Below are 12,906 nucleotides of genomic sequence, written 5' to 3'. Positions count from 1 at the left end.
GCTTGTAGCAGTTGTAAAGTAAATATTGCTCAGGTTGGACTTTAAAAAGATATATATATATATATATATATATATATATATATATATATATATATATATAATGTATTTTTTCCACCATTGGACCTCTACCTCGTGTTTTTTATACTGTCGGCAATGTGGACACCCTGCACTGTGGGTGAATTTGCACTCTTTTGAAGTCATGTGATTGTCTAACAAAACTATAAATGTCAAACTGTGATGACGGGGGAATATTTTTGTCCTTAAAAAAAAAGGCATCCTTTAGCCTCAAGGTTGTCTCCGAGGTTGAACTGTTTAAGGAATGTTACAGTGTTGAACAGGGTATCTAATAAATGCTGTTTTAGTCCAAATGTTATGTTCAGTGTTGTTGGAAAATACACGGTTCCCTCGTCTATATTAAATGTCCTCTGAATTGGAATTTCAATGTAATTTGTGTAAAATACACTGAGGTGGTACTTCATCCTTTAAAGCTTTTAAGTATGTCAAAGTCAAACTGATTTGACTTTTCTTGCAAGATTCTTTCTTTCTTCCATTCACAGTTTAATTATAAAAAAAACATAACATCTCGGCATCTGCGTTTTACAGAACCTTCTTTTGATAGTTGCTCAGGCTTGAATTAGTCATGTCTGGTGTCAATGAGACTGCAGCTCTTGCAAACTTTGAGCTGATAAACTAAAGGAGATAATTCTGGGAAGGCTCAAAGGGGGTGGGGTTGGGGGGGGGTGTCATGTCTCCAATCTTCATCGCCCCACAGATGGTGTTTGAGCACAGGAATTGAGATCCCTAAACAAGGAAGTTATCTTTGATCAACCATGCACGGGCTCCGAATTGGAATTTGCAGTGAGCGCGAAGAAGCCATCTGATTTACATCCAAAATCCAGCAGCCGTCAACCTCCTGCTGCTTCCTCCGCAGTGGTCGCTATCTCTTTATCAGCAGCCTACGCATGCCAGCACTCCCTTCACCATGCTCTCGCCCCCCCCCACCCCCTTGCATCATTCCTCACCCAAAAAAGGGAGGAGGGAAACAACACCCCATGCGCCCCACCCAAATACAAGACAATGCGGAGCTATACCTCGGCAATCACTCACGCCAATTGAAATGTACGACTTGTGTGACGAGACCCTTTTGTGCTTGGTTCAGCCAAAACATTCCGGTATTCAAACTACAGTTTAGGGGGGAGGGGTGTATTGAAGAATTTGACCGATTTCTTCATTTAAAAAAAAAAAAATTGCCAAAAAACCATCAAACCAAAAATGAAGTGTCGGGTAGATAAAGGTGGAAGTTTTGCTGCTGATTTGTAAACCCTTGCAAATGTTGATTTATGGTTAGAAATGTATTTTAGCAAGGTGTGCCTGTCATTGCCGTCGTCATCCGAAATTCTCATGGAGACGTCGGCCTTTAAATTATTTGTTGAAAAAAATGACGAATGCTTTTCTGAGAAACGCGTGCCTTTAATACGCCTCTTTTTGTCAATGTGGCAATTGCGCGCCTCCTTTGAAAAGACGTCTCGCTGCGAACTCTTAATCTTGTCATTCCTTCAAAGCGCCGCACCTTTCCACTTATATTTGCTTTGTTTCCGCTCTGTCACACTCCCTCTTGTGCCATGCGGTATTCAAAGACGCTGCCTCGCTCGGGGAAAGTCTCGTTCAAGCGCCTGCGCTTTGTCTGTAGTTTTCTATTTGCTTCCTCCACTTTCCCATAGCCCCCTCCCCCAGGGGTGTAGAGGCAGAACATGTCCTGTAGATGGAAACAAACACACGCGCAGTGGAATTAGCACATGGATTCCCAACCGCCGGGCTGAGCCAGCCTCTCTACGTAGTGTACCAAATTGTTCTGGATCAGCTACGGTAAAAATGAGTCCGATCTTTTTGAATATTATTTGGAATTGGATTGGATAAACGTTATTGTCAAATGTACTGTATGTGTAACATACAGCACAGATGAAATTTCTTCCCTCTCAACATAAAACAAGAGGAGCCGCTGCGGGTGTCATTATTCGACTGGCTTGAAGAACCCCTTTTTAAAATGGTCCGAACGCCTGTTTTGAACTCATATCCATTGGAATCCAACTCATCGAAAAGAGGTCATTTTGATATCCTACCCCGGGTTGAAGGCCGACGCTAGTCTTGGCACCCAAGTTGAGCACTCTGCCATCAGCTCTGTGAAGCAGGTTCAGACCCGCCGCACCGGCTTCACCCCCTGACCAGCAGAGAAAGAGAACATTGTTGAAAAGGGTTACGCAATTCAAACCTGACATTTTGAAAGTCAGTTTCAATGGGGTTACCCTCAAGGCCATAGGGGCGCGTGGCTCGCCTCTCGCTCAGTACAGAAAGGACGACTTTGTCCCGGAATAAGAGCTTCCGAATCACACCGTCTCCTCCACGGTACTTCCCCGCACCTCCTGAAGCAGGTCGCAAAGAGAACTGCTCCAAAATCACAGGGTACCTAACAAAGATAGTCGGCGCACAACTTAGCTGTGATACTAGATTGCGCAATGCTTTGCTACTTGTTGCATGGAAACCCTGACATAAAATTGACCTACACCGATGAGTCTAAACTGGTAGGTCCGGACCCAAGAGTGGGTCGCGCACCCATTTTGGGTTGAATCGCGGACAGCGCTTCAAACATTACATGTACTTGTATTCTGTTTTACTACGTACAATACAGAGCCGCGCCAAGTAACCAACGTGGAAGATATTCATTAAGCGACAGGAAATGTTACTCATTTGTGCTCTAGTCACTAGTTTACAGGATTATGTAGACATAGTCAGCGCAGCTCGGCCTTTGGTTAGCGAGCAAGCAAAATGCTTTAGGTGGAACCGTCAAATTTATTTGAAAGAGAGTTAAAGAAATATAACGTGTTGTACATCTATTTTCAGAGGCAGCAAACAAACAAAAAATACTTTTTGGGGGTTTTTAGCTTCCTTAAAACTCAAAGATGCTGGTCCCAGGATAATAAGAGTTGAGACCCAATGGTCTATCCAGAATTTCTACGCTCGAGGCGCGCCACGAGTAAATGACAACGGCCCTAAAAGGTTTATAGAGGTAGCAATGTTGTGGACAAACACCGCTTTCCTATTAGACGGGGCTATGGGCTGACGAAATGAAGCGTTCGGCCCTCAGTCCAACATAGTTCCTTGGCATCAAACTACTCCAAGATGGCATCAAAGCAATCGTTTTATATCAGAGAGGGCTTTAATGAATCTTTTGTTCAACCAAATCTCATGTCTTGCCTCTTTTCCAGAATCTCTGGGTCAGTGATGCGGGTGTTGGTCATGTGACTGTGAACGCCACTCCTCCCATTCCAGCTTGGCCCCGCCCCGGCGCCACCAGCGACGGTCTCATAATAGCCAACTTTGTCGCTGCCAAATGAAACGTTGTTCATGCAACCCTGAGAACAAAGGATGTGGGTTGTCAGACGAGGGCCACTTCTCAAACGCAATGACGATCTTAACGTCATCGAATCCCAGCCATTCTTACCTGGGAGGCGGCGCAGACCTCAAATGCCTTGAAAATGACGTCCACAACTCTCTGCGACGTGAGCACATTCCCACCAACCACAGCGGCATTCTCTGAAGGCTGCAGGATGGAACCCGGGGGGATGACGACTGTGATCGGGGCAAGACAGCCCTGAGTGCGTGTGGGGGAGAAAAGCATTCAAACAGCTCATTTCATGGCTTTGTGGCTCAACTCGTGCGATGGATGTCCCAGACATTTGAGATGAAAACCAAAGAGAAAGAAGCATCAGACCTGATTGAGGGGGATGTCCTGTCCCACCATGCAGCGCAGGCAGTAGATGAGTGCCGAGAGGGTAATTGCACGTGGAGCATTGCAGTTGCCCCAAACCTCCGTGCCCGTCCCAGTGAAGTCAAACACGGCAGTGCCCTGTCGAGGTCAAAGGCTATCAATGCTCACGTATTCACTCTGAAAACTTGTTTGGTTGCATGGCAACAAATTTTGGGGAGTGTGTTTCACGATGGAGGGTTTTTGACCAAAACACCATTCCGTCTTCTCTACAAAGAGTGAAGCGGGGTACGTCCTTGTTCATGGAGGATGGAGAATAGGCACGAGCATGCCTGTGAATATTCTCGTTCATTGAGGCCATTGAATCGATTGCAACCGGACTGTTCTGGTTCCCTCCGAAGAGGTTTTGCCTCTCATTCGAGCGGACGTCATAAATTTATGCACACATTATAGACTGGATAAGACAGCTCGATCCTGAAAGTCCTAAAAGTCAAAGTGACTGCCATGATAGGAACACAGTCAATAGTGTCCATCGACATTTGTACAGTAATATGTAAGATAACAGAAGGCAGGCGGTACGAAATGAAATGCAGTGGCGGTGTAGTAAACGCACACTGAAACTTTCTGCCGTTGAGCTGCTTGTGCTACATTAAAATTTGCATATGCCCAGACAAAACCTCGATGGTCAGTGGGAATCACGATGTCAGGTCACTGGCAAGATGGCGTCGACTCCGTTAGGTCATCACCTCATCTTCGTTAATCTGGACCCGCAGGCGGATCGGGGTGCCGTCATCCATGAAATCCTCGGACTCCACCTCGAGGGAGCCGGTCTGTTGTCGCCGACGACGCGCAAAATCTCTCAGCATGTCCTTCACCGCCAGCTCCGCATTGCTCTGCGACGGGCAGTGGCCACGCCATTACCACAGGTCTCCACTCTGCCGTTTTGTTCTCGGGAGTCGTCGTTACCTGGATGTAGGCCATGTAGGCTTGAACTACTGCCAGACCGTAGCAGTCAATCAACTCCCCCACCAGCTGACTGCCTCTCCGGTTGGCTGCTACCTGAGCGCGCAGATCCGACAGGTTGTCGTGGAGGTTCCGAGTTCCCGACGACTCCGGGTATCGGGCCGGAGCCATCAGGGCCTCCGTCACCGCTGGTGAGCGGACAGCCAGAGCCCCGGCAAGTAGCAAGACACAAAAGCGTTGTGGGAAGAAATGAATGTAAAATGTCAAGCTGCATGCACTGCGCGTTATTGGGAGCCTGTGGTTCTTTTATCGTGACCAATGTATTAATGTCTTTATTGAAAAAGAAATACAAACACGACGAATCGTTTGTTCTTGGCCTACCTTCTTCCTGGAAGACTCCGCCTGTTACCAGTTTGAAGGAAATGAAGACGGCTCCCTCCTGCTGCAGGGAGGTGGAGTGTGGGGGCATGGAGCCAGGAGTGATGCCTCCTATGTCGGCATGGTGCCCCCTGCTGGCTACAAAGAACACCGGCCCACTTACACCTTTCTGAAAGACCTGGAATTCAAGGAGGGAGTGTTGGTTGTCGGAAAGCAGGGCGAGGTGAGAAACAAGACAAACTCTGCGGGGCAGTGACTGACTGGGGTGATGACTGTGAGATCAGGAAGGTGACTGCCGCCGGCACACGGGTGGTTACTCAGAATCACATCTCCTTCTTTTAGTTTATCCCCCAGAGATAAGATCTAATCAGAAAAGCAGAATTGAATATTTTGGGGTCAAACAAGCTCAAGTGCACAGCGCGAAAAGCTTCCATGCCTGGTACTGGACGGTCTCCTGCATGGCGCCAAGATGGACAGGAATGTGGGGCGCGTTTGAGACCAGACCGCCGTCTGGTCCAAATACGGCACAGGAGAAGTCGAGACGCTCCTTGATGTTGGTCGAGATGGAAGTCCTTTGCAGAACTCTGCCCATTTGTTCTGCAGGCCCGCAAAAGGTCGGTATTTTCACGGATGACTTCTTTTGAGTATATGTATTAATAGGAGGGGCTTTTGTTTTGTTGCCGATCCTGTTGCCAGCCAACCTGCTATGCTCATGAAGCGATGGGAGAAGATGGAAAGCTGCACCGTGTTGAGTTCCGTGCCCACCGCGCAGTGGGGGTCGGAGCCAACTGTCACGCACACGTCCCCACTTTCTGTCAAACAGGCCTCACAGCGAGGCTCCACCAAGATGGTGCTGAGGAGGAAATGCAAAACTATTCATCAGCCAAACAGACAAAATGGAATAAAACCCAATACGAGGGGTCTGCCTTTCAATAAATCTCACGCCTACATTTGATTGACATTTTTCACGATGACGTCTTTTGTGGAAGGGCAACGAAATCACACTTCTTTTTTTGCGGTCACCTCGTTAAGGACACAAACGGGGCAAATACCGGCAAGCAATACGACGGACAGCAAAACACGCATACCTGTGCGGGGGTGTAGCAACAACAATGACAAAGCCACGGCTAATTGAAAGCGTAACTCAAGTGCCCGTGCCTGTTCTTGTCAATGATAATGGCCGGTCCCAGGATGGCTTGACCACAAAAAAGTTCCTCCCACAGATACACCGCAGTGTCATGGTAACCGTTCTCGAAGTAGCATTTGGTCATCTAGGAGTAAGAGCAATGGTGATACATTGTCATTGAGCACATGTCGACACCACAAGAGAGTATGATTTGAGGTAAGCAGTCGGGATGTCCTTTTTTCCCCCCCATTTCATTTAGCAAAAAAAAAAAAAAAAAGTCCAAATACCGTGACAGGTTTGGCCTGACCACGCCCCTTCTTTGGCTTGTACGTCAATTTGATGCCCGACTTGCCGCAGCCCCTCACTCTGATGTCATCTACCATGATGGGTCTCTCTGGGATGGTGAAACCAAACTCCTTTAGGTACCTAGACAAGAACAAAGCCTCCGCTGAGTGTCATACTGGGCAGACGCGTTCGAAATCTTAGCACGCAAACCTTTGTGTAAAGGCACCGCGGAAGTCGCCAGCTTGACAAGTCTGTTCGCTGCGGGGGTAGCCGGTTGCGGTCACCATGAGAGCGCAGTCTGTGCCCTCGTAGCGCAGGTGGAGAAAAACCTCAGTGGTTATCTGGCCACTGACAGGACACAAAAGATTTTGAATGCCAAGTGACAAAACGGCAACATTCGTCTCGCAAGAAGCAAACGGGGCGAGACGGACCCGTTGAAGCCACGTGCGCACAGTGCGTCGTGGCAGCGCTTGGAGAGCAGATCAACTCGACGGTCAAGCTCGCCGAAAGAGCTGCCTTCATACCGCAGCGAGCACGGCTCCTGGACCTCCTCCACAACGTCCGCTAGAGCCAGACCGTAGGCTGACAGCACGCCACTGTACCTAAAGGCACGAGCAAAAAATAACATAACAAAAAATAAAAAAAGACGCCGTACAGCAAGCAAGTGACAAATATCACAAACTAAAAATGATGGTGTCATGATTACTTATGTATGAAGACGGTCTTCATCCCAAGGGCTCGGGCGATCGCGCAGGCATGCTGGCCACCGGCGCCCCCGAAACACGCCAACACGTGCTGTGATGTGTCATGGCCCTTTGCCTTGAGTGCATAGACGCTAGTTAACGTTCAACCCGTTTCGCCGACCCAAATGCAAAAAAGTCGACCCCCGTTACTCGGATACCTGCGTCAGGGCTCTTATTGGCCGACACATGGCCTCATTTGCCACGCGGACGAATCCCATGGCCACGTCTTCCAAAGTCATTTCAGACTGGCTTTTGGGTAAAGTACCATTGTTTGAGGGGTTTGTGCCATTTGCGCTAGCCTGTAAATAAATACGTCAATAAAATTATATATATATATATATATATATATATATATACACACACACACACACACACACACGTTTAAAACAACTTTGTATGTTGCTCAAATTGGCCTAAACATGAGCACAATATACTTGTGATTGGTTAGAGGACAAGAAGTGGTTGATTTCTTCGGTCAGACGACGGAAATGCGTCATTGTCTCTTCCAGGGATAGAGGTTCGTTCTCGCCGGGCCCAAAGATTTTGGGAAAGAAGGAAGGGAGGAGGCGGCCGAGAGCTAAGTTAGCATCCGTCACAGTCAGAGGACCACCTAGGAAAATCCAAAAGGGATGTCAGGTTACGTTTCACCAGCGCAATGCACACATGTCAAAACACCGTGAAATCATTGACGGTTTCGTCCATTACCTTTCCGATAGCAGGCCGGTCCCGGATGCGCACCGGCAGACTCCGGTCCAACAACAAACATCCCTGACCTGACAAGGAAAGCGAAATGAGAAGACAAACACCCGTTAGCAAAGACATACGACGTCATGCCAATATTTACTGCACATAGCCGCAACGCAATCGTGTGAAATGTGCTCACGCTCTGTCACTTGAGTTGAAGTACACTTACTTGAAGTACCCGATACTTGTGTTTAAAATGCTGTTAATAGTCTAAAGTTCTGATTCAAAGACTCAAGTCAAAGGAAAAAAGTACAGACTTTAAAGAAAAAAACACATTATTACGGTCAATCCCATAAAATACCCATTTTGCTAATTTGGCATAACGAACCCACCCCCCCCCACCCTCACATATAGGTAATCATAGTTTCCCGCTTTCAATGACTTTCATAGTGCACTGTTCTCTCTCTCTCTCCATTTCTCAGAATATTGCCAGAAGCTTGAAGTGGACGGCATAAAATAAGATATGCCTGAAAAAGAGTTCTTGACTTCGAGCAATTCTCTTAAATCAGGCTTCTCTGAATCTGTTGCAGCTTTGCGTGTAAATGCTGCCTGCTTTGTGTTTCTCAATGTCCCTGCTGTCTCAATGTTTTTCCCCCCCCCATGTTCCTAAGATCTAAATCAATGAGCCAATCGATTAATGTCTTCTTTTTTTTTTTTAAATCTCATATAGCGCCGTCACTCTGCATGATTTTTGTTGCATTACGGGACACTCTACCTTGCTTCTTGACTCTCTGCACACTGTACGTTTGTGTTCATGAGTGACTAAAACCCCCTGTGCGTTTTGATACAATTGGGCAACAAAGCAAAAACACACACAAAAAAAACATAAGACTATCTAATGCCCCCATATATTTTCAAACGTATCGCGTAACAGTACAGAGTGGGAAAAATAAACACAACTGTAGCAGATACCTGGAAAAACAAATCTCCGTAAGCACAGTAACCAAGTGCAAACATGTCGACGACAGACCTGAAGAAGAGTCGCGAGCCTCCGCCCGCCGCAACGGTGTTGATGTCGAGCTGAGGCGCTTGAAGGGTGACTCCGGCTGTCGTCGCCTCAAAGACGTGCTCAAATTGGCCCGCGTAACGACTCACGTCGGTAGATGTGCCTGCGGAGGTCGAGAAAGCAGCATTTTTTTTTGTGGCCACAGAATGGCTGTTTTTTTTTGTCATGAGACAAATGTTCATACTGCACATAGCAAAGCGTAGGCGGGACTTACCACCCATATCAAAGCCAATCACAGGTCTCTTCTCCATCTGGCTGCAAGAAGTGACAGCGTAACCGACGACTCCGCCGGCTGGGCCGGACAGGACGGCGCGCGAACCGCAGAACTGCTGCATGGGAGTCAGACCGCCATCCGACTGCATGAACAGGACGTCCACATCCTGGTGACAACGGGTAAGGTGAGATTAAACGGTTGTGGGAAGACACCGGGCACATTTTGGTGTCGTATTAAAAACGATCAGTTCACCCATCTTCTGCACCGATTCATTTGACGTTGACATGACATGTAGTCAATCTACTATATATGGACGGATAATAACTTTAGCCCCTGCCCAACTACTTTTGGGGATAATGTCCGGAAAAAAGGGGAAAAGTTTGCTTTTCCATCGGTAAAGGAAGTAGGACAGAACACTATTTCAAGCTAGTCGGAGTCAGTCTAAAGTTTGTCTCTGGAGCGTGCCAACAGCCGCGTTCCCAGAGTTAATGCTTGAACTTCCTTCTCCGTCATTGTTGCTGTTACTTAGCACGTCTCATTTCAAAGAAGGCATTCAGTGCAAAATGGTTTTGCCAATTTCCCCAGCCACTAGAGCTCTGCTGTAATCACACGTTTTGTGTCCTTTCAACCCGGCTACCAATTGCATAAATGGTATTAATCAAGCGGGCTCTGCTTTAACAGACAAGAATAACGAGATGGATTGATAGTTCCGTTCCCGATTCTGTTGCAATTCTGAAATGACCATGTCGTTTTAAGAATCAACACGTCACACTTTCTACGTTCATGACTGACGACATAACGCTGAAGTAAAAGAGCTTACCTTCAGAGCCCCCTTAAACCCAGAGGTGAAGCCTTTAAGATACTCCCGGATTTTGGGGGTGAGATAGGCATCGGCGCAGACGGTGTAACCTCGGGGGACCGCCCTGACCATGGGCATGACCTCGGAGGACAGAGAGACCTGCGTGAAACCCAGCCGACGGGCCAGGGCGCCCACGGCTTTCTCGTGGTCGGACCACCTGAGGTGGAAAGAGATTTGACGGGGAAAAGGACATTTGCAGTCACAGCTCACTGGTTCTATAACCTAAGAGCGTCCAAAAACCAGTTGATGCCGTTTGGAGGGAGAAGTCTGTATCTCTCCTCAAGGTCTCATGATCCAAAACGCATTGTTCTCTGCAAACGCTGGCTTTGGATTGGCTTAAAACGCACTTTCGATCCAACAAATACGGTTTCACGTGTACAGGGATTTTCTTCAAACGTCATTGTTTGTGGACGTAGATCTTTAGGCCGCAGAGGTAGGGAGCTTTTTTTGTTGTTGTTTTTTTTTTCTTTTCATGTTTGACCACGTAGACTTCGCTTAAGAGTAAAACGCATGCAGCTGCACTGACTGACGTGTAGGAATGAAGCAGAAGCACAGCCACGCTGGTGATTCTACGGGACAGAACTCCTTTCAGGTCCTTCTCCACACGTTCCAGATCAACCTCCTGCCATACTTCCAGACTATCGCCGGTGCTTCCTGGAGATACACACCCCCCCCCAAAAAAGCAAATCAAGCACATCCATGCGTCACACAAGCATCCGTATAATAATGCCAATAAAAACGAGAGAATGCTTGATGCCAATGCAAGCATTGTCAGTATGGCACAATTCTGAGGAACAACATGCAAACAAGAAAAACGATGGCACTCTTAATGCAAACAAAGTGATGCCCCATTGATTATATTTTGATTAGGCTCCAAAAAAAAAAAAAACATTCCAAAAGTGTATGTGGTGGGGAGATCATTTGTACACCTGTCACGACACGCTTGCGATCCATCCTGGGTAGCAGGCAGCCATCTTGCTTGAGGACCACGCGCTCATCCACCTCGATAACCTCCTCATACAAAACTTCAGGCACTGACACCTCCTGTGTATGCACATATTATGCGAGACGTTCCGTCAAACTGGACAATGTGCAAAAAAAAACCCAATGAAGGACATATACAGAGCGGCGAAGATAAATCGATAGGAAGGTACATGTAGAGACATACGGACGTACATGCGTCCTTTGTAGAGCAAGGTGGGATCAGAGTATCATTTAAACAACTGTAAATGACACCTTACGCAAGCACAAATGACTTCTGTTCATCCTCCAACACTGACCCTCAAGGAAAAACAACTATTTCACCATTAATGGTTCACTGGTCAAGGGGCAAACTCCAAGACGCTTCTTGGAAAGATGACCAAACAACCCGGGTTATCTCCAATCTTTATCTACCAACCAAGTCGAACAGCTTCGGCCTGGCCTGCGTTCCAATGTGCAGCAAGTCTTTGAAGCCTTTAGTGACCAGGAGAGCCGTCCTCTCCCCCTGCCTCTCCAGTAGGGCGTTGGTGGCCACCGTTGTGCCCATTCGGATCCAGCCGATACGAGACGTGTCGACGGGCTGGTCGCGAGGAAAGGCGCGTCCCGTTTCCTGTCGACCGAGACACAGCAAATTCGGTTCAAACGTATCACATAGGAATCAAACAAGGGCATGTGTGATATTGTTGTTTGACAGCGCTTTCGTGATCCGCAATAATCTCTCACCAAAGGTCAGCTGGGAAACCAAAACTTGTAGAGTGGGAAAAATAACCATGCTCTGTTTTGATCAACACTGCCGGAGATTACTGTTGTTGAAGCTCAGACATCAAGGTTTACCTCCTCCAAGACTCTGCGGATGCCCTCTGTGGGGGCGTCGTTGTAGTTCTGAGGGTCACGGGAGAGCAGTTTGAGGACCCTCTCACGGCCATCTGGTAGGCGAGCGAACACGTCTGTGAAGGTTCCTCCTCGGTCGATGGCAAAGTCAAACTTCCCTTCAGTGTGGGCCATGGTGAGCAGTGTGGACAACCTGGGGAACGCATCTGGGTGAGGGAGTGTGTGCTCTGCTCATTTTGTACCGACGACACGTAGTTTATGGATTTATTTTATTATTTGCCGTTTCCATGCAACTTGAGAAGCTAAGAGTAGTGGGAGGTACAAATGTCAACATTTGATAATTCCAACCAGTGACTGTTTTTGGTCTTGTGCTAACTACAAGAGATGCCTGACATTTAAGCACTACAGTATGTACTTGCAACTTGGTCGACAACTGCAAAATGAGTTACGATTTGAGACGCGCGTTGCATCATATTAATACAGTACGCATAACAAGTATGCAGAACGGAAATATGACACGTGTAAAAATGAGAGTGGGGCAGGGGGGAAAATACTATTGTACATCCATGTGGTCAGGAATAGAACGCAAGTTTGCCCTCATGCAACGTCACAACTGTATTCACAAAAGGTTTGCAGCTCGAGTGAGGTGCAAGTGGTCGACTTTGTTCGTGTTTGCGAGTGCGGTGCGTTACCGTGCAGTCGATAAAATGCTAACTGATTCAACTCACCCGTCAGCCGCAAAATGATCGACAATAAGGTCGTTCTGCGTGAAGCCTTTCGCGTGCTGAAATCAAGTCGCCTCCTCTCTCTCGCTTGCTCTTGAAACTGCACGCACGCACGCACACGCTCACACACACACAGACGCACGCGGATCTGGAGCTCCGCCCACTTGGAATCCTCCCTAACAGCAAAAAAGATGGTTTCTTCTTAAAAATCATAAGTCAGACAAGATAAAAAGTAAAGGGCATTCGCCAAACACGTGGTACAATTATGCAATTTACGGATGTAATGTG

At 47.4% G+C, this 12,906-nt stretch overlaps 1 protein-coding gene across 1 annotated transcript; it reads right to left on the bottom strand.

Moving 5' to 3' along the window:
- Positions 1-1,449: 1,449 nt before the first annotated feature.
- oplah (5-oxoprolinase, ATP-hydrolysing) lies at positions 1,450-12,771 on the bottom strand. Its single transcript, XM_052053740.1, has 28 exons — positions 12,621-12,771; positions 11,897-12,084; positions 11,481-11,672; positions 11,011-11,125; positions 10,612-10,735; positions 10,043-10,238; positions 9,223-9,388; positions 8,973-9,111; positions 7,964-8,031; positions 7,693-7,868; positions 7,417-7,557; positions 7,222-7,334; positions 6,947-7,117; positions 6,726-6,863; positions 6,518-6,656; positions 6,263-6,375; positions 5,806-5,957; positions 5,541-5,701; positions 5,366-5,467; positions 5,108-5,282; positions 4,730-4,914; positions 4,510-4,656; positions 3,770-3,904; positions 3,500-3,649; positions 3,253-3,410; positions 2,304-2,464; positions 2,121-2,218; positions 1,450-1,756 (listed from the first exon to the last, which is right to left on the bottom strand). The coding sequence occupies exons 2-28, from the start codon at positions 12,065-12,067 to the stop codon at positions 1,604-1,606; spliced, it is 3,939 nt and encodes a 1,312-aa protein (XP_051909700.1). The 5' UTR covers positions 12,068-12,084; positions 12,621-12,771; the 3' UTR covers positions 1,450-1,603.
- Between the last annotated feature and the right edge of the window lie 135 nt (positions 12,772-12,906).

The sequence above is a fragment of the Hippocampus zosterae genome, chromosome 20 (genome assembly GCF_025434085.1).
Source record: "Hippocampus zosterae strain Florida chromosome 20, ASM2543408v3, whole genome shotgun sequence".
NCBI classification, from domain to species: Eukaryota; Metazoa; Chordata; class Actinopteri; order Syngnathiformes; family Syngnathidae; genus Hippocampus; species Hippocampus zosterae.
Note: the sequence above shows the minus strand (reverse complement) of the source record. Positions and strands in the feature narration are given on the sequence as shown.

Bases quoted from the DNA above. Each gene is read 5' to 3' on its own strand.
- oplah (XM_052053740.1), bottom strand. From the start codon at position 12,067: ATGGCCCACACTGAAGGGAAGTTTGACTTTGCCATCGACCGAGGAGGA. The intron at 11,673-11,896 runs GTAAACCTTGAT...CTCGGTCGACAG, and splicing joins TCCGCAGAGTCTTGGAGGAG to GAAACGGGACGCGCCTTTCC. The intron at 9,389-10,042 runs GTAAGCTCTTTT...CGTTGTCACCAG, and splicing joins GGTTTAAGGGGGCTCTGAAG to GATGTGGACGTCCTGTTCAT.